General features: G+C 43.4%; 1 protein-coding gene across 1 annotated transcript in view; it reads right to left on the bottom strand.

Annotated features, from left to right (window-relative positions):
* Nucleotides 1-21635, bottom strand: part of LOC140430124 (transmembrane channel-like protein 2-B) — a 187363-nt gene that overhangs the window by 17347 nt on the left and 148381 nt on the right. The window contains exons 16-17 of the mRNA XM_072517637.1: nt 20673-20912; nt 8848-8973 (exon numbers count right to left, since the gene is read on the bottom strand). Of these exons, the coding sequence (XP_072373738.1) occupies nt 8848-8973; nt 20673-20912 (366 nt within the window). The remainder of the gene's footprint in view (nt 1-8847; nt 8974-20672; nt 20913-21635) is intronic.

Below are 21635 nucleotides of genomic sequence, written 5' to 3'. Positions count from 1 at the left end.
AGTGCCATAAAGAGGGGTCATGTGCGAGAAAAACAGATAGTTTTAAATTATCTATATTTGTACTGTTAAATGCTCAAAATAAGGTATTGTTTTAAGTAGGTTTAATTGAATGTTTCTGTGTCAGGAAGGGTAAACTTATAGTTAGATTCATGTTAGGCAAAGGTGTTTGCATCTAAGGGTTATTTGTTTCATTTGGTTCTATTGGGCTTGGAGAGGGTTACGGCATGAACAGTGAATGGGAGAAGTAAAAGTCGTTGCTTAGAAACCAGGGGTACCTTTAGGGTAGGAAGGCCTTTTGAGTATAGGTTTTAGCTGAATTCATAGGAGTTGATTTTTGAAGGCTGTAGAGGGTATATCTCTCTGATTTGCTAGAAGAAAAGCCATACTATGGAGTAATGGTTAAGAAAATAAGTGCAGGAAACTTAAAGAACAGCTAGTTAGGGAAACTATAGAAATTAAGAGAAGTTTCCAAGAGTTTTGAAGTTAAAGGAACAAAGGAAAATTAGAACTAGGATAGAGTACTGTTTGGTAAAGCCACAGCTAAAGCCAAAAGGAGGCCAGAAAGATATCTGAATTTGTTCTAAGGTCTGTGAGATTTTACTACAGTTTATGAGACAATATTTGAAATAATTGTGAATATCGGTGGCTGGACCTCCAAGTTGGTGTAAAAGCATTGAAGAAAAAGGAAACCTGAAAGAGGAGGTGACAAACCTGGAGCTGGATTTCTTGTTAAAAGTGGAGCATAAGCTTTGTTTGAAGGGATAGTTCAAAAACCTGGAACAGATACTTGATGCAAATGATTGACAGAAAGCATTGTTTACAAGCAGATTTTAAAGCATGTCATTTTAGAAGTGGAGTTTGGAAATTATGAATCTTCTTCCAAGCACATGTGCTATGGGGTACTAGATTGTAGAAAAATAATGTATGAAAGCAATAGTCATAAGTTGAAGGACAGTTTGACACAGTTACTTCAAAATCATTTACGTATTATCAAAGAATATTGGCAGAGTACTCAAACATGGAATAATATATAGTCAAACCCTTCCTGCCTTTAACTAGTATCTACATACATTCACACACGTGCAGCAGAGGCCACTATTTGTCAATCGACAACAAGAACCCTGAACCATTTTTCTCTCCCTTATCTTAATTGACCTTAATTGGGCAGTTCCCCAATTTAGTGCCCTGTTATTGCAGCTAAAGTAGGATCAGTTAACAGCAAAGGAACAGGATCAAACCTGGAATATTGCAGTTCGCCATGGCTCAGCTACTCATTGGGGACATTTTTCCAGTCCCATCCACCGCTGGAATTATCATGGGCGGGACGGACAAATTCACAGACCAGTTAAAGGTTCGTTGACCTTGGGCTGGAATTTCGGGGCAGACGCAACCAATAATCCTGCCCATCAAATTAATTCTTTGAGCCATCAGGGGAGCTGTTTAATGCAATTAGCTTAGAAATCTATACATAATTCAAAATCAATTTGGGATGGCTGAATGAATTTTTACTGCCTTTTGAATTGAGTATTTTAAAGTAAGTTGTAAAAAAGGTCAATTAAAAAAATACAATTGACAGGAATTTATTTTACTGATAAGGAAGTTAAACAAATATGAAATTGATTATAAAATAACTATTGATGCAATATATTGACATAAAGATTGAGCTATATCTAGCAATTAAAGCTACAATTTTGTGCCCCCAGCCAACCTGTTCCAGTACTGCTACAACACTGGCATCTACCTGATGAAGTGGAAAATTACCCAGGTATATCCTGTGCACAAGAAACAGGACAAACCCAACCCGGCCAATTACCATCCCATCAGTCTACTCTCAATCATCAACAAAATGATGGAAGGGGTCATCAACAGTACACTTACACAGCAATAAACTGCTCACGAACACTCAGTTTGGATTCTGCCAGGGACACTCAGCTCCTGACTTCATTACAGCCTTGATTCAAACATGGACAAAAGAGCTGAATGCCAGAGGTTTGGTGAGAGTGTCTGCCCTTGACATCAAGACAGCATTTGACCGAGTATGGCACCAAGGAATCCAAGCAAAACTAGAGTCAATGGGAATCAGAGGGAAAATTCTCCACTTGTTGGAGTCACACATGGCACAGAGGAAGATGGTTGTGATGGTTGGAGGTTAATCATCTCGGCTCCAGGAAATCATTGTGGGAGTTCCTCAGGCCCAACCTGGGCCCAACCATATTCAGCTGCTTCATCAATGACCTTCCTTCCAGCATAAGGTCAGAAGTGGAGCGGTTCGCAGATGATTGCACAATGTTCAGCACCATTCATGACTTCTCAGACACTGAAGCAGTTCATGCCAAAATGCAACAAGACCTGAACAATATCCAGGTTTGGATTGACAAGCGGCAAGTAACATTCACACCACACAATAGTCAGGCAATGACAATCTCCAACAAGATAAAATCTATCCATCGCCCCTTGAAATTAAATGGCATTACATCCCTCACTGTCAACATCCTGGGGGTGACCATTGATCAGAAACTGAACTGGACTAACTATATAAACACTTTGGCTACCAGGGCAGGTCAAAGGTCAGGAATCCTGCAGCGAGTAACTCACTTCCTGATCCCACAAAAGCCTGTCCACAATCTACAAGGCATATGCCAGTGAGCCAGCGAAGCCACAGCCAGAGTGAGGCACAGCGAAGAGTGAGTTTGGGAATTTGAAGCTAGGTGGGAATTGAATCGGTAAGACTGTTCCTTTTTAAATTTCAGGAATTTTAATTAACCGAGAATTGTGCAGTGAAGGTTAACAAGGGGCTGACCCACCCACTCACATAACTGGTTGGCAGTTAAGTGTCAGTCACATTCAGCGTCTTTGATCTAAAAGCAGGTGGGGGGGGGGGGGGGGAGTCAACTGAGGCCAATTTAAAAAGAGCAACTTCAACTCACTCCCAGTGAGCCAGAGAAGACACAGCGAAGCTGGGTGGGGAGGAGGTGCTTTTTATCCCTGGTAAGTGACTGGTAAGTAGTTTTTCTTTTCATTTGTCTATTTATTTATTCATTTTTTCAAACTTTTTTGGGGCATTGTAGTTGTATAAGTTAACCTAAGGTTTAAGACATGGCAGGAGATCCCAGACCTGTGTCATGCTCCTCGTGTGCAATGTGGGAGCTCAGGGATACGTCCACTGACCCTGGCACCTTCACATGCAAGAAGTGTGTCCAGCTGAAGCTCCTGTTCGACCACTTGATGGCTCCGGAGCTGCGGATGGACTCACTTTGGAGCATCCGCGATGCTGAGGACGTCGTGGATAGCACGTTTAGCGAGTTGGTCACACCGCAGGTGAAAATTACTGAGGGAGATAGAAAATGGGTGACCAAAAGACTGAGCAAGAGTAGGAAGGCAGTGCAGGTGTCCCCTGCGGTCACCTTCCTACAAAACAGATATACCGCTTTGGATACTGTTGAGGGAGATGGCTCACCAGGAGAAAGCAGCTAGGTTCATGGCACCGTGGCTGGCTCTGCTGCACAGGTGGGCAGGAAGAAGAATGGCAGGGCTATAGTGATAGGGGACTCAATCGTAAGGGGAATAGACAGGCGGTTCTGCGGACGCAATCGAGACTCCAGGATGGTATATTGCCTCCCTGGTGCATGGGTCAAGGATGTCTCAGAGCGGCTGCAGGACATTGTGGTGGTGGTGGTTGGGGGGGGGGGGAGGCGGGTGAACAGCCAGCTGGCGTGGTGCACATAGGCACCAATGATATAGGTAAAAAACAGGATGAGGTCCTACAAGCTGAATTCAGGGAGTTAGGAGTTTAACTAAAAAGTAGGACCTCAAAGGTAGTGATCTCAGGATTGCTACCAGTACCACGAGCTAGTCAGACTAGGAATGTCAGGATAGATAAGATGAATGCATGGATCAAGAAATGGTGCAAGAGGGAGGGATTCAAATTCCTGGGGCATTGGAACCGGTTCTGGGGCAGGTGGGACCAGTACAAACCAGACGGTCTGCACTGGGTAGGACTGGAACCGATGTCCTAGGGGAGGGTGTTTGCTAGTGCTGTTGGGGAGGGTTTTACCTAATGTGGCAGGGGAGGTGGGAACCGATGCAGGAAGTCGGAGGGAAGTAAAACGGGGCCAGAAACAAAAAGCAGTAAGGGGGCATATGTAAGGCAGAGAAACCATAGTCAAAAATAAAAAAGGGCCACAGTACCGGGTACAGTGACTGAGGAAAGTGTGGCAAGGGAGGTGGTCAATGCAGGATTGAGGGTGTTGTACCTAAATGCGCGCAGTATACGGAACAAGCTAAATGAGCTTGTTGCGCACATTGAAATTGGCCAGTACAATGTTGTGGGCATCACAGAGACATGGCTGGAAGGGGATCAGGGCTGGGATCTAAATACCCAAGGATATATGTCCTATCTAAAGGACAGGCAGATGGGCAAAGGGGCGGGGTTGCATTGTTAGTAAGGAATGAAGTTAAATCGATAGCAAGGAACAATTTCGGATCTGAAGGCATAGAATCTCTGTGGGTAGAGTTGAGGAATCGCAAAGGTAAAAAGACCCTAATGGGAGTTATGTACAGGCCCCCTAGCAGTAGTCAAGATGTGGGGCATAAAATAAATCAGGAGCTAGAAAAGGTTTGTAAAAAAGGCAATATTACAAAAATCATGGGGGACTTCAATATGCAGGTGGGTGGACTGGGAAAATCAGGTTTGTAGTGGATCCCAAGAAAGGGAATTTGTGGAATGTCTAAGAGATATTTTTTTGGAGCAGCTTGTGATAGAGCCTACTAGGGAACAGGTAATTCTGGATTTGGTGATGTGGAATGAGGCAGACTTGATTAGGGAACATAAGGTGAAGGAACCCTTAGGGAGCAGTGAGCACAATATGATAGAATTTACCGTGCAGTTTGAGAGGGAGAAACTGCAATCAGATGTAATGGTATTACAATTAAATAAGGGTATCCACAAAGACATGAGGGAGGAGCTGGCCAGAGTTGATTGGAAAAGGAGCAGGGAAGACAGTGGAACAGCGCTGGCAGGAGTTTTGGGGGATTATTAGGGAGGCACAACAGAAATTCATCCCAAGGAGGAGGAAACATGCTAAGGGGAGGACAAGGCATCCATGGCTGACGAGGGATGTCAAGGAAAGCATAAAGGCTAAAGAAAAAGCATACAAAGTGGCGAGGATTGGTGGGAAACCAAAGGATTGGAAAGCCTTTAAAAGTGAGCAGAGGACAACTAAAGAGCAATAAGGGAGGAGAGGATGAAGCATGAGTGCAAGCTAGCTAGTAATACAAAGGAGGATAGGAAGAGATTATTTTCAATATGTAAAAGGAAAGAGAGAGGCAAAAATAGACATTGGACCACTAGAAAATGTGGCTGGAGAAGTAATAATAGGAAACAAAGAAATGGCAGACGAACTGAATAGTTACTTTGCATCAGTCTTCACGGTGGAAGACACCAGTGGGATGCCAGAGCTCCAGTAGAACCGGGGGCAGAGGTGAGTGCAGTGACCATTACTAAGGAGAAGATTCTGGGGAAACTGGAAGGTCTGAAGGTGGCTAGGTCACCTGGACCGGATGGACTACACCCCAGGGTCCTAAAAGAGATAGCTGAGGAAATTGTGGAGGCATGAGTGATGATCTTTCAGGAATCACAGGAGGCAGGAAGGGTCCCAGAGGACTGGAAGGTGGCTGATGTAACATCACTGTTTAGGAAGGGAGGGAGGCAGAAGATAGGAAATTATAGGCCGGTTAGCCTGACTTTGGTCGTTGGTAAGATTTTAGAGTCTGTTATTAAAGATGAGATTGCGAAGCACTTGGAAGTGCATGGTAAAATACGACTGAGTCAGCACGGCTTTTTCAAAAGCAGGTCGTTTCTGACAAATCTGTTAAGAGTTCTTTGAGGAGGAAACAAGCAAGTCAGACGAAGGAGAACCAGTGGACGTGATTTATTTAGATTTCTAGAAGACCTTTGACAAGGTGCTGCATGGGAGATTGTTAAATAAGTTAAGAGCTCATGGTGTTCAGGGTAAGATCCTGGCATAGATAGAGGATTGGCTGACTGGCAGAAGGCAGCGAGTAGGATAAAGGGTTTTTTTTTTCAGGATGACAGCCGGTGACTAGTGATGTGCCTCAGGGGTCTGTGCTGGGACCACAACATTTTACAATATACATTAACGATCTGGAAGAAGATACTGAAGGTACTGTTGCTAAGTTTGCAGATGATACAAAGATCCGTAGAGGGACAGGTTTTATTGAGGAAGCAAGGGGGCTGCAGAAGGACTTGGACAAGCTAGGAGAGTGGGCAATGAAGTGGCAAATGAAATACAATGTGGAAAAGTGTCAGGCTATGCACTTTGGAAGGAGGAATTTAAGCATAGACTATTTTCTAATTGGGGAAATGCTTCGGAAAGCAGAAACACAAAGGGACTTGGGAGTCCTTGTTCATGATTCTCTTAAGGTTAATGTGCAAGTTCAGTCAGCAGTTAAGAAGGCAAATGAAATGTTAGCATTCATGTCAAGAGAACTAGAATACAAGACCAGGGATGTACTTCTGAGGCTGTATAAGGCTCTGGTCAGACCCCATTTGGAATATTGTGAGCAGTTTTGGGCCCCATATCTAAGGAAGGATGCGCTGGCCTTGGAAAGGGTCCAGAGGAGGTTCACAAGAATGATCCATGGAATGAAGAACTTGTCGTATGAGGAACGTTTGAGGACTCTGGGTCTGTACTCGTAGGAGGTTAGAGGGATGAGAGAGGATCTTATTGAAACTTACAAGATACTGCGAGGCCTGGATAGAGTGGACGTGGAGAGGATGTCTCCACTTGTAGGAAAAACCAGAACTAGAGGACACCATTTCAGACTAAAGGGATGATCCATCAAAACAGAGATGAGGAGGAATTTCTTCAGCCAGAGAGTGGTGAATCTGTGGAACTCTTTGCCGCAGAAGGCTTATTCACTGAGTGTCTTTAAGATAGAGATAGATAGGTTCTTGATTAATAAGGGGATCAGGGGTTATGAGGAGAAGGCAGGAGAATGGGGATGAGAAAATATTAGCCATGATTGAAAGGTGGAGCAGACTCGATGGGCCAAGTGGCCTAATTCTGCTCCTATGTCTTATGGTCTTATAGGAGTGCAATGGAATACTCTCTACTTGCCTGGATGAGTGCAGCTCCAACAGCACTCAAGAAGCTCGACACCAACCAGGACAAAGTAGTCCACCTGATTGCTACCCCTTCCACAAACATTCAATCCCTCCACCATCAATGAGCAGTGGTAGCCGTGTGTACCATCTACAAGATGCACCTCAGTAACTCACTAAGGTTCATTAGACAACACTTTCCAAACCCACGACCACTACCATCTAGGACAAGAGCAGCAGATACCTAGGAACACCAACAGCTGGATGTTTCCCTCCAAGTCACTCACCATCCTGACTTGGAAATAATCAGGGGCAGCAGGGTAGCACAGTGGTTAGCATGGCTGCTTCACAGCCCCAGGATCCCGGGTTCGCCGGCTTGGGCCACTGTCTGTGCGGAGTCTGCACACTCTCCCCACGTCTCCGTGGGTTTCCGCAGGGTGCTCCGGTTTCCTCCCACAGTCCAAAGATGTGCAGGTTAAATGGATTGGCCATGATAAATTGCCCTTAATGTCCAAAAAGGTTTGATGGAGTTACTGGGTTAGGGTGGAGGCATGGGCTTGGGTGGGGTGCTCGTTCCAAGGGCCGGTGCAGACTCGATGGGCTGAATGGCCTCCTTCTGCACTGTAAATTCTGTGATTCTGTGAAATATATCTCCCTCTTTCCTTGCCATTGGGTCAAAATCCTGGAATTTCCTCCCTAGCAGCACTTTTGGTATTCCTCCACCTCAGGGACTGCAGTGGTTCAAGAAGGTAGCTCACCACTATGTTTTGAAGAGCAACTAGGAATGGGCGATAAATGGTGGCCTAGCCAGTGGCGCCCACATCCTGTAAATGGATAGAAAATAATGATTTTATACACAGGGCGGCACAGTTGTTAGCACTGCTGCTTCACAGCACCAGGGACCAGGGTTCAATTCTGGCCTTGGGTGATTGTCTGAAGTCTGTACGTTATCTCCATGTCTGTGTGGGTTTCCTCCGGGTGCTCCGGTTTCCTCCCACAGTCCAAAGATGTGCAGGTTAGGTGGATTGGCCATGATAAGTGGACCGTTAGTGTCCAGGGATGTACAGGTTAGATTATGGGTATAGGGTGCAGACCTGATGGGCCATACTTCTGTTCTGTAGGGATTCTATATGCCCTCAAATGTGACTTGGTTATGTATGTGTATTGTAGCAAAGCACAGAAGGAAATTAATTACTTACAACTTACCAGTCAGCCTCATTGCTTTATAGGAATAACCTCTTTGAAACTAAATTTCTTTTAACACATTCCTTGATATTAACCTACCTCTTCAACAAGGCAGCCAAATGCTGTCCATCCTGTTGGTTGACTGACTCAAATGCTTTCAAAACTGGCTGCATAAGTTTCCACATTATATTTTGGATTTCAAATTTGAATATAATGTGTGAGGAGCTCAGCTCCTTGCTGATCCAGTCAGCTCTTTGGTTGACCTGCTTTTCGGTCAGAGAGGGGTGCTAACAGAATCAGAGATGACAATACCAGCTAATTCAGTTCAAACTCGAGTCATTAATGTATAACAATTAAATGTCTCCTGTGATATGTCGTCACTGGGCCAGTCAGGAAAAAAGATCTAAGTACTTATAGTGATTAATATAATCATTGACATTATTTAAACTTGAAACATTACCTTTCAGGGTGTTATACCAAATCTGCCATGCATGTGATCAAGAGGTGTTCTTTTGTATCAATAAAGTTAATGCACTTACACCATGAGTAAGATTCCAGGAAGAATCAGCCCTGGATTTGATGCATAGCCAAAGAGCTTTCCAATAAATGCTGGGAAATCATATTGGATTGTTTCCATAATAACGTCAAACATTTTAGTTTTCCCACTGTTGGTACAAAAAAAAGTAAAATGTAGTCTAAAAGCTTCCAAAAATGTTGAAGTTGAAGACTATTAGAGGTGATATTTTATCTTGTTAAAGTACAAACTCATTCATTTTTGCTATGCAAGATAGAAACAGTTTACAACCAGGGTTTTCATGGCATTGTACTCCAATCCAAAAAGTGCCATCTTGATAAAATCTTTCAAATTTCCACCTAAAATAACAGATTGGAAGTCTCACAGCTGCCTACTTTATCTACATGCCAAATATTTATATTCCCTTTAACATTTAATCTACAAGTCCAAGTCCCTCCCTGAATACTACCCAAATATTTGGAGAGATTTGCCCAGCAACTCTCTCATTCCTGCACAGGAGACAGGATATAAGCTTGCTGTCAAAAAGCCAATTCCTCTCTTATCTTTCCTTTCTGACATGTTGTTCTTTAAATTTGCTGGACTATTAGTTATTACTCCTCCCTGGGCATCTTAGCTGTGTTGAAATCAAGACTCATTGTTGAGTTCTTTTACTCTAACATATTCTTTCACAAGAGTTCAAAACTGTGGATCTCCTCACCTCCCTTCATTTTACTTCACATTAAGCACAGGTTTGGTGATTGCTAACCCTATCCCCATGCCTAACCTTATTTTCTACAGCTGGTTGTGTCTCCCTTTCTAATGCTAGGGAGCTACAGATAACAATTTACTGACAGACTCAAATAAACCATAAAACACTCATTTGGTGCAATGTCTAACATCGATGACCATTTGATAATTATTTAAAATTATATCTAATAAAAGCTATGAACAATATAAATTATACTGTGCATATCACAAATCATAGTAAACAACTGATGTGTCATCACTAAATAATCAATCCTGTGATTTTTCTTAAGTAGTTATCTGAGCAATCTGTTACACATAATATTTTAGTTTTTCAAGGGTCACCTTTGTTAATGGAATTGTTACATATCAAGCAAAGTATTTAGATATGTACATAAATACACATAAATGACGACATAAAATAAGGGGTAAAATTCTTAAAGGGTCAGAGGAGCAGAGGGACCTGGGTGTATATATGCATAGATCATTGAAAGTGGCAGGACAGGTGAAGAGATCAGTTAATAAAACTGAAGTATTCTGGGCTTTATTAATAGACATGTAGGGTAGCAGAAAAAGAAGATTATGCTGAATTTATACAAGGCACTAGTTAGACCTCAGCTGGAATATTGTGTGCAGTTCTGAGTGCCACATTATAGGAAGGATGTGAATGCATTGGAGAGAGTGCAGAAAAGGTTTAGAAGAATGGTTCCAAGGATGAAAAACTTCAGTTATGAGGATAGATTGGAGAGGATGGGACTGTTCTCCTTGGAGAGTGGAAGACTAAGAGGAGATTTGATAGAGATGTTCAAAATCATGAAGCGGCTGGACAAAGTAGACAGTGAGAAATTGTTTCCACACGTTAAAGGATCAAGAATACTGGGTTACTGGAATAGGGTGGAGATGTGGGCTTAAGTTTCGAAGGGCCGGTGCAGACTCGATGGGCCGAATGGCCTCCTTCTGCACTGTAAATTCTATGAAAAAGAATGAGATGACATAGATTTAAAGTGATTTGCAAAAGAAGCAAATGTGACGTGAGAAAAAACATTTTCACACATCAAGTGGTTTGGGGCTGGAATACACTGTTTGGAAATGTGGTAGAGGCCGGTTCAAATGAGGCATTCAAGAGGGTGTTAGATGATTATTTGAGTCGGAACAATGTGCAGTAGTACAAGAAAAAGACAAGGAAATTTGCATTACGTCACGATGCTCATTTGAAGACTCGGGACAGACACGATTGGCCAAATGGCCTCGTTCTGCACCGTTACAATTCTGCAATTCCGTGATTTTTGATTATTTGTCAAGTTGAGGAATATGTACAAGTATTAGGTAAGAACTAAAAAAACATTCTTGCATCTTGCACCACAACATTTCAAAATCTATTTTTACTTGCCCTCTCTGAGAACCTGAAAACCAGGGGCACAAGTTGGGTTGTTGATTGCGGCACCAGCAATCACTTGGGAAATATAATAGTTGTATGCATTCATGTGCAGATTGGTTCCAGCTTTTATTAGTAGATGGTGGTGCAAATGATTCTTTGATACTGATGCACTGTGTGACACCACAATGCAACTATTTAGAAAATGGTATTTTACATTATTATGAATTATCAATTCTGTAATCCAGACAAAATATTTCAGCATCAGTAAATTGACGTAGGAATGCCTGCATGATACTACAGATGTTTATATAGCAGTCTTGGATTCTCAGAAGGGAAGCTCACCCAAAGGGAATTTGGACAAAGGTTCAGCACATCAGTGTTGTAGTATTAACTGGGACATATGCAGCACTGTGGCACAGTGGTTAACACTGGACCTGGGTTCGACTCTGACCTTGAGTGACTGTATTTTTGGAGTTTGCACATTCCCTTAGTGTCTGCGTAAGTTTCTGCTGGGTGGTCTGGTTCCCTTCCACAATCCAAAGATGTGCAAGTTGGATGGATTAATCGTGCTAAATTGCCCTTAGTGTCCAGATGTTAGGTGGGATTACAGGGATAGGGTTGGGGAATGGGGCTAGATGGACTGCTCTTTCGGAGGGTCAGTGCACAATCAATGGGCCAAATGGCCTCCTTCTGTAGTGTAGGAATTCTATGATATGCTCCTCTTCAATACAATTCCTGCCAAAAGCATGGTATTGGTGAACTTTCCCTCAAATGCCTTTTATTCCACAAGTTCCTGGTACAATTCAAATTATGCGCACTCCTTTAATTTCAACAGTGGCTCTTTTTTTTATTTGTTCAAGACATGTGGGCATCGCTAGCTGGGCCAGCATTTATTTCCCGCCCTGAGGGCATTTAAGAGTCAACCGTGTTGCTGTGGACCTGAAGTCGCATGTAGGCCAGATCAGGTAAGGACAACAGATTGTCTTCCATAAAGGACATTAATGAACCAGATGGGTCTTCACAACAATGGTCACCGTAAGACTTTTAATTCCAGATGTTTCTATTGAATTCGAATTTCACCACCTGCCATGGCGGGATTCAAACCCATGTCGCCGAAACATGACTCTGGGTCTCTGGATTGCTAGTCCAATGACCAGTAAGGCCAACAGTAGGAGGATAGTGCAGCTAAATACATGGCTAAACTGGTGGTGTAGGAGGGAGAGTTTCAGATTTCTGGACCATTAGGATCTCTTCTGGGGCAGGTGGGACCTGTACAAGAAGGACGGGTTGCATCTAAACTGGAGGGGCACTAATATCCTGGCTGGGAGGTTTGCTAGAGTCACTCGGGAGGATTTAAACTAGTATGGCAGGGGAGTGAGAACCAGAGCATTAGCTTAGAAGATGTAATAACTGAAGGGGAAATAGAGAACAAAAGTAAGAGAACAACAACATCACCTTGCCTACTGAAACACAGTGGTCTGAAGTATATTTGTTTCAGTGCCAGAAGTATAGCAGTGTAGTATAGGTGAACTTAGAGCAGTGGTCAGTACATGGAACTATGATGTTGCGGCTATGACAGAAATGCGGTTAAAGGAAGGGCAGGGTTAGCAGCTGAACATTATAGGATATAGATGCTTCAGGCGAAATAGAGGAGGATGTAAAAGGGGTGGGGGAGTAGCATTGCTGGTTAAGAAAAATATTATAGCCGTACTGCGGGGGGACACCTCTCAGAGGGCTCAAACATTGAAGCAATCTGGGTAGAGCTCAGGAACAGGAAGGGGGCAATCACAATGTTGGGGGTTTATTACAGGCCCCCCATCTCCCAGCGAGTGCTAGAGGAGCAGATAGGTAGAGAGATTTTGGATAGGTGCAAAAGTAACAGGGTTGTTGTGGTAGGAGATTTTAACTTCCTCAATATTGACTGGGACTTACTTAGTGCTAGGGGATTGAATGGGGCAGAGATTTTTTTAAGTGTATCTAGGAAAGCTTCTTGATGCAATATGTAGACAGTCCAGCTAGGAAAGGGGCAGTACTGGACTTGGTATTGGGGAATGAGCCTAGACAGGTGGTTGAGGTTTCAGTAGGGGAACATTTTGGGAGTAGTGGTCACAATTCCGTAAATTTGAACGTACTTTTAGTTAGGGATGAGTGTAACCCTCGGATTAAGGTGCTAAACTGGGGAAAGGCAAATTGCAATAACATTAGACAGGAATTGAAGAATTTGGATTGGTTGTGGCTGTTGGAGAGTAAATCAACATCGGACATGTGGGAGTCTTTCAAGCGACAGTTGATTAGGATTCACAAAAGTCACATTCCAGAGAGAACGAAGGATAAGTATGGGAAGTTTAGGGAGCCTTGGATAATGAGGGATATTGTGAACCTCATAAAAAAAAAGAGGATTTTGTATGGTCTAGAAGGATGGGGACAGTCGCAACTTGGGGAGTATAAAGAAAGTAGGAAGGTACTTCAGCGGGAAATTAGGAGGACTAGGAGGGGTCATGAAAGGTCCTCGGCTAGTAGGATTAAGGTAAATCCCAAAGCTTTTTATTCATAAAAAGCAAGAGGGTGGCCAGGGAAAGGATTGGACCAAAGAACAAAGAACAAAGAACAAAGAAATGTACAGCACAGGAACAGGCCCTTTGGCCCTCCAAGCCCGTGCCGACCATGCTGCCCGACTAAACTACAATCTTCTACACTTCCTGGGTCCATATCCCTCTATTCCCGTCCTATTCATGTATTTGTCAAGATGCCCCTTAAATGTCACTATCGTCCCTGCTTCCACCACCTCCTCCGGTAGCGAGTTCCAGGCACCCACTACCCTCTGCGTAAAAAACTTGCCTCGTACATCTACTCTAAACCTTGCCCCTCTCACCTTAAACCTATGCCCCCTAGTAATTGACCCCTCTACCCTGGGGAAAAGCCTCTGACTATCCACTCTGTCTATGCCCCTCATAATTTTGTATACCTCTATCAGGTCTCCCCTCAACCTCCTTCATTCCAGTGAGAACAAACCGAGTTTATTCAACCGCTCCTCATAGCTAATGCCCTCCATACCAGGCAACATTCTGGTAAATCTCTTCTGCACCCTCTCTAAAGCCTCCACATCCTTCTGGTAGTGTGGCGACCAGAATTGAACACTATACTCCAAGTGTGGCCTAACTAAGGTTCTATACAGCTGCAACATGATTTGCCAATTCTTATACTCAATGCCCCGGCCAATGAAGGCAAGCAGGCCGTATGCCTTCTTGACTACCTTCTCCACCTGTGTTGCCCCTTTCAATGACCTGTGTACCTGTACTCCTAGATCTCTTTGACTTTCAATACTCTTGAGGGTTCTACCATTCACTGTATATTCCCTGCCTGCATTAGACCTTCCAAAATGCATTACCTCACATTTGTCCGGATTAAACTCCATCTGCCATCTCTCTGCCCAAGTCTCCAAACAATCTAAATCCTGCTGTATCCTCCGACAGTCCTCATCGCTATCCCCAATTCCACCAACCTTTGTGTCGTCTGCAAACTTACTAATCAGACCAGTTACATTTTCCTCCAAATCATTTATATATACTACAAAGAGCAAAGGTCCCAGCACTAATCCCTGTGGAACACCACTGGTCACAGCCCTCCAATGAGAAAAGCATCCTTCCATTGCTACTCTCTGCCTTCTATGGCCTAGCCAGTTCTGTATCCACCTTGCCAGCTCACCCCTGATCCCATGTGACTTCACCTTTTGTACTAGTCTACCATGAGGGACCTTGTCAAAGGCCTTACTGAAGTCCATATAGACAACATCCACTGCCCTACCTGCATCAATCATCTTAGTGACCTCCTCGAAAAACTCTATCAAGTTAGTGAGACACAACCTCCCCTTCACAAAACCGTGCTGCCTCTCACTAATACGTCCATTTGCTTCCAAATGGGAGTAGATCCTGTCTCGAAGAATTCTCTCCAGTAGCTTCCCTACCACTGAAGTAATGCTCACCGGCCTGTAGTTCCCGGGATTATCCTTGCTACCCTTCTTAAACAAAGGAACAACATTGGCTATTCTCCAGTCCTCCGGGACATCCCCTGAAGACAGCGAGGATCCAAAGATTTCTGTCAAGGCATCAGCAATTTCCTCTCCAGCCTCCTTCAGTATTCTGGGGTAGATTCCATCAGGCCCTGGGGACTTATCTACCTTAATATTTTTTAAGACACCCAACACCTCGTCTTTTTGGATCTCAATGTGACCCAGGCTATCTACGCACCCTTCTCCAGACTCAACATCTACCAATTTCTTCTCTTTGGTGAATACTGATGCAAAGTATTCATTTAGTACCTCGCCCATTTCCTCTGGCTCCACACATAGATTCCCTTGCCTATCCTTCAGTGGGCCAACCCTTTCCCTGGCTACCCTCTTGCTTTTTATGTAGGTGTAAAAAGCCTTGGGATTTTCCTTAACCCTATTTGCCAATGACTTTTCGTGACCCCTTCTAGCCCTCCTGACTCCTTGCTTAAGTTCCTTCCTACTTTCCTTATATTCCACGCAGGCTTTGTCTGTTCCCAGCCTTTTAACAGTGGGGCTAAAAAAGGCTAAACAGCCGTTTACCACTTAAGGACAGTGGGAGGAATCTATGTGTTGAGCCAGAGGAAATAGGAGAGGTACTAAATGTGTACTTTACATCAGTTTTCACCAAAGTAAAAGACTTTGGGCGGCACGGTAGTACAGTGGTAGTACACTGCGGCTTCACAGCGCCAGGGTTTCAGGTTCGATTCCCGGCTTAGGTCACTGTCAATGCGGAATCTGCACATCCTCCCCGTGTCTGCGTGGGTTTCCTCCGTGTCCTCCGGTTTCCTCCCACAGTCCCAAAAGACGTGCTGTTAGGTGAATTGGATATTCTGAATTCTACCTCAATGTACCCGAACAGGCGCCAAGGAGATTTTCACAGTAACTTCATTACACTGTTAATGTAAGCCTACTTGTGACAATAATTTAAAAAAGATTATTATTGATTATTATTATGATGATTCTGGGATCTTGGGCGACATTCTCCGACCCCCCGCGTGAATCCCGCCCCCGCCAGTTGCCGAAGTCTCCGGCACCGGATATTCGGCGGGGGCGGGAATTGCGCCGCGCCAGTTGGCGGGCCCCCCCGCTCGATTCTCCGGCCCAGATGGGCCGAAGTCCTGCTGATAAATTGCCTGTCCCGCTGGCGTAAATTAAACCACCTAGCTTACCGGCGGGACAAGGCGGCGCGGGGGGGCTCCGAGGTCCTGGGGGGCGCGGGACGATCTGGCCCCGGGGGGTGCCCCCACGGTGGCCTGGCCCGTGATCGGGGCCCACCGATCCGCGGGCGGGCCTGTGCCGTGGGGGCACTCTTTCCCTTCCGCCTCCACCACGGCCTCCACCATGGCGGAGGTGGAAGAGACTCCCTCCACTGCGCATGCGTGGGAAACTGTCAGCGGCCGCTGACGCTCCCGCGCATGCGCTGCCCCGAGATGTCATTTCCGCGCCAGCTGGCGGGGCAACGAAGGCCGTTTCCACCAGCTGGCGGGGCGGAAATTCCTCCGGCGTCGGCCTAGCCCCTCAATGTTGGGGCTCGGCCCCCAAAGATGCGGAGCATTCCGCACCTTTGGGGCAGCGCGATGCCGTCTGATTGGCGCCGTTTTGGGCGCCAGTCGGCGGACATCGCGCCGTTTCCGGAGAATTTCGCCCAGGGTGTGTGGATAGTCTGGGACATGTTGACATCAAAAAGGATTGGGTTTTAAAAGGTAATAAGGAAGATAAGTCTCCTGGGATTGATAAGATTTACCCCAGAATACTGAGGGAAGCACGGGAGGAAATTGCTGGGGCCTTGACTGACATCTTTGTGTCCTCTGTGGCTACAGGTGAAGTCCCAGAGGACTGGAGAATAGTTAATGTTGTGCCGCTGTTTAAGAAAGGTAGCAGGGATAATCAAGAAAACTATAGGCCGGTGAACCTCACCTCACGTTGGTAGTAGGTAAATTATTGGAGCGAATTCTCAGGAACAGTATTTATACGCATTTGGAAAGAAATTGACTCACTAGCGATAGACAACATGGTTTTGTGACAGGGCTGTGCCTCACTAACATTGAGTTTTTTGAGGAGGTGACAAAGATAATTGATGAGGGGAGAGCGGTTGGTATTGTTTACATGGACTTCAGAAAAGTCTTTGACATGGTGCCTCATGGCAGACTGGTACAGAAGGTGAAGTCACACAGGTTCAGAGGTGAGGTGGTAAGATGGATACAGAACTGGCTCAGTCACAGAAGGCAGAGGGTAGCAGTAGAAGTGTGTTTTTCTGAATGGAAGGTTATGACTAGTGGTGCTCCAAAGGGATCTGTGCTTGGGCCTCTGTTGTTTGTAGTATACAGAAACGATTTGGAGGAAAATGTAGCTGGTCTGATTAGTAAGTTCACGCATGACACCAAGATTGGTGTAGTGGCAGATAGTGTTGAGGATTGCCAGATGATACAGCAGGACAAAGATAGGTTGGAGACTTGGGCAGAGAAATGGCAAATAGAGTTTAATCCGGACAAATGTGAGATAATGCAATTTGGTAGGTCTAACATAGAGGGCAAATATACAGTAAATGACAAAACTCTTAGGAATAAGTCAGACACATCTGGGAGTAAGGTCCACAGATCTTTTAAAGTGGCAACAAAAGTGGACAAGGTAGTCAATAAAGCATTTGGAATGTTTGCCTTCATTGGACGCGGCATCGAGTATAAAATTGGCAAGTCATGCTACAGTTGTATCGAACCTTGGTCAGGCCACACTTGGAATATTGCGCACAATTCTGGTCACCACACTACCAGAAGGATGTGGAGACTTTGGAGAGAGTGCAGAGGAGGTTGACCAGGACGTTGCCTGGTCTGGAGGGTGTTAGCTATGCGGACAGGCTCAATAGACTCAGACTGTTTTCATTAGAACAACGGAAGTTGAGGGGCGACCTGATAGAGGTCTACAAGATTATGAGAGGCATGGATAGAGTGGATGGGCAGGCACTCTTTCCCAGGGTGGAAGGGTCAGTCACCAGGGGGCATAAGTTTAAGGTCCATGGGGCAAAGTTTAGAGGAGATACGCGGGGCAGGTTTTTTACACAGAGGGTGGTGAGTGCCTGGAATGCGCTGCCAGGGGAGGTTGTGGAAGCAGATACATTAATAGCGTTCAAAAGACATCTCGACAAATACATGGGTATGATGGGTATAGAGTGATACGGCATTAGGAAATGCTGAGGGTTTTGGCCAAGGGTGGTATCATGGCCGGTACAGGTTTGGAGGGCCGAAGGACCTGTTCCTGTGCTGTATTGTTCTTTGTTGTTCATGAAAATACCACCACCCCTCCTGACCTCTCAAATTAACTTTGGCAGAAGAGGAATAGAAGCCCTGGAAACAAACAGCTGATGGTGCCATTTCTCCAGCGTTTCCATTGATCTTCTGCAAAAGTTATAACAGAAGATCATACGAACCCTAATAATTCATAGAATTTACAGTGCAGAAGGAGGCCATTCGGCCCATCGAGTCTGCATCGGCTCTTTGAAAGAGCACCCTACCCAAGCCCACACCGCCACCCTATCCCCATAACCCAATAACCCCACCTAACACTAAGGGCAATTTGGACACTAAGGGCAATTTAGCATGGCCAATCCACCTAACCTGCACATCTTTGGACTGTGGGAGGAAACCGGAGCACCCGGAGGAAACCCACGCACACACGGGGAGAATGTGCAGACTCCGCACAGACAGTGACCCAAGCCGGGAATCGAACCTGGGACCCTGGAGCTGTGAAGCATTTGTGCTAACCACTATGCTACCGTGCTGCCCTAATAAAATTCATATCTATTTTGAGCAGGCAACAGCGAACTATAATCCTGAGGTTGACATAGAAAATAGAAAGTGTACTACAACCCTAAAGAGATTTGGGTGTTTTGATTCTCTGAAGGTCACTTCTATAATCCATGCAGCAATAGTTTACCAATTATATCACAGCCATCAAACTCCTGTCAATATTAGCTCTGCTACATTTTTATACTGAGCTCATTTTTTGTGTGATATTTTCATCTGACACAAACATCATGATGTGTTATCTGTTGCGCCGTTCAAACGATATGTTCAAAAAAACCCACACAAAAGATTTTCCAAAGTCATGTTTAGATAATGTTTCAATTTTGTAATGAAACCATTGTCAATCAATTTCAGTATTTTGGGCCAATGGATAAAAAAATGAATCGATAACAGATCAATGATAGATTTCTATCTCATTTACATATATTGCAACATTTTGAATCTCCATTAACAAACATTCATTAAAGTTATGTCCCTATCACTGGGCAGATTTGTAATTCTGCATATGAGTAATTCATTAATGGAAAATCCTCGTTGCTGCCAAAACGGATAGCTACTCGCCAGCAGAGCTTTTCTAGCAATTTAAATGCTAATTTATCATAACTTATAGCACTGCTTTAATAAGATTGCCTTGTGCAGGATTGTACAGTTCCATTTGCGGGACTGGTAATGTCATGACAATTACAATAATCTCACAGGCTATCAGAGAAATTGCAGTTGATGTGAATCTGAGAAATCTTTTGTATACAAGGAAACCATAAGCTGTGAATCACATGTGCACATATCTGAGGAACATTCCTAACTTTTATCAGTTTTGGCAGAGATCCTGACTTCCATTTTCCCATCAACAATTCCAATCATTAGCTATACTTTCTCTACTCAGGTTCATGGGTAGATAAATCTAAAGTTCGCGTACACTAGCTGATCTTATATAGCATTGTACACAAGGACTAAAACCAGGGATAAAGATTTGTCTCCACCGCAGTGCTAGTAATCTGGTAGATCACATCAACCAGCTGGGAGAAAACCTGTCTCAATTTTCATGATATTCAGTCATGTTGTAACAATACCCTCCTCGATTAGACTAATTTCAGTCCTCCTATGTTCTTGGGAAATTGTATTATAAAATGTATTCGAAATCCTGAACACATGTAATGTTTTCTTAGTACGTAATGCACGATCCAACACCCATTTTGTTATTAAATTGTGCCTCCTCCAATAGATGATGAACAGCCTCATGATAGATCCATTAAAAAAATTATTTATGAGATCAAAAGACTGTTATCTTAGATACAACTTTATATTTTTCTTTTTAAAATGTCACGTCAAATGCCGAGCAACCTGTTTCTCACAGATTTCATGAAACAAGTACATTTTACAGCAGGTCTAAACTTGTTCATTATTAGCTACTAAAAGAAGTTAGAGAAACAAATTTTCAAGGTAAGTTATTAAAATATAAAATGTTTTACAGAAGTGACTACTGAGGCAGAGACAATAGCAATATACAGAAAATTGGATAAGTATTTGAAAATGAAGAATATGAAATAAGAGGAAGAGCTAAGAAATAGAAGTGTAATTTGTCAAATGAACTCCTTCCATGCTGCAATAACTATAATTCTACGATCATACTTGATAATATGATAAAAATAGAAGTGTGGACACTGTTTAATGTATTAATGTAATTGTATCCCATATTAATCTGCAGTTTCTTGAGCGAAAGCATATCATTAGTATATGGTTCATGATTAGTTTACATGTGAATAACAGAATAAAATGTAAAAGAACTTAATACATGTCTTTTAATCATGTAAGAGAGAACATTTTAGATTTAAAACAAGAATACATTCTTCAAACATTATATTATATTTTAAATTGATTACCTGAATGGCCCACAATCAAATGAGGGGGTAAATGTCATTATGGTGTAGACAACTGGCAATAAGCTTAGGAACAAGATCAACAGTAACAATGACATATAAAAATTATTAGATCCCGATGCCTTGAAAACTCTTGACTGAGGGACATTGCAACACATCACAGCCCAGCACTGAAAGTACATGGACGTCAACAGCCGCAGAATATTAATGCCAATTAAACCAGGAGAATAGAAAGTACCCATCCTGAAAAAAAATAAAAATAATCTTCAGTTGTGTAAAATAAATCAAACATCTAAATATAAACAACAGAAAAGACTGTCCTGACCTTTTTTTATTGCTTCCAATTGCAAATATCTTCAGATACTTCATACTAGTGAAATAGTTTTGTTCTCTAAAATTTCTGTTGATAAATACCTTAAAAATACATAACTAAAACATGTGACTGTTAATTACCCCCCTTATTCACAAATGTTACATACTTCCTGCTAAGATGTTCAGCTCCATTAGTTTAGCAAAATACTTTACATGCTACCTGTGCCAAACTTACTGTTAGATTCATTTGTTTTTTCTCCTGTGCACTCTTTTTCTTTACAAGACTGAGTTATAATATACTTTCTTCAGACTGCAAGCATACAACCACTTTGACAGTAACTTGACATGAATTGCATTTATTTACAGTGAGGCATGTAGTACTCAATCTACTGCCTTTTAAATGTGTGCTCATAGTAAGTTACACCATCCATCGGAACGTTTCAGTGCAAGAAAAAATAAAACCAAGGTCCATCTTGTGTTATAGGCCAGGGTTTAGAGAACCCCAAAGTGTCTTATGGAGTTCACCTGACCCACAACTTTTAATAGATTGTGGTATGGGGAGCACACGGCCCACTCTACAGGTGTGGTACGGCAGAAATGGAAAAGTATTTTTTAAAGCAAAACAATGTTTATTCTATGAACTCAAGTTAACCT

This window comes from Scyliorhinus torazame, chromosome 9 (genome assembly GCF_047496885.1).
Source record: "Scyliorhinus torazame isolate Kashiwa2021f chromosome 9, sScyTor2.1, whole genome shotgun sequence".
In the NCBI taxonomy this organism is placed as follows: domain Eukaryota; kingdom Metazoa; phylum Chordata; class Chondrichthyes; order Carcharhiniformes; family Scyliorhinidae; genus Scyliorhinus; species Scyliorhinus torazame.
This window is presented reverse-complemented; position numbering and strand designations above follow the sequence as displayed.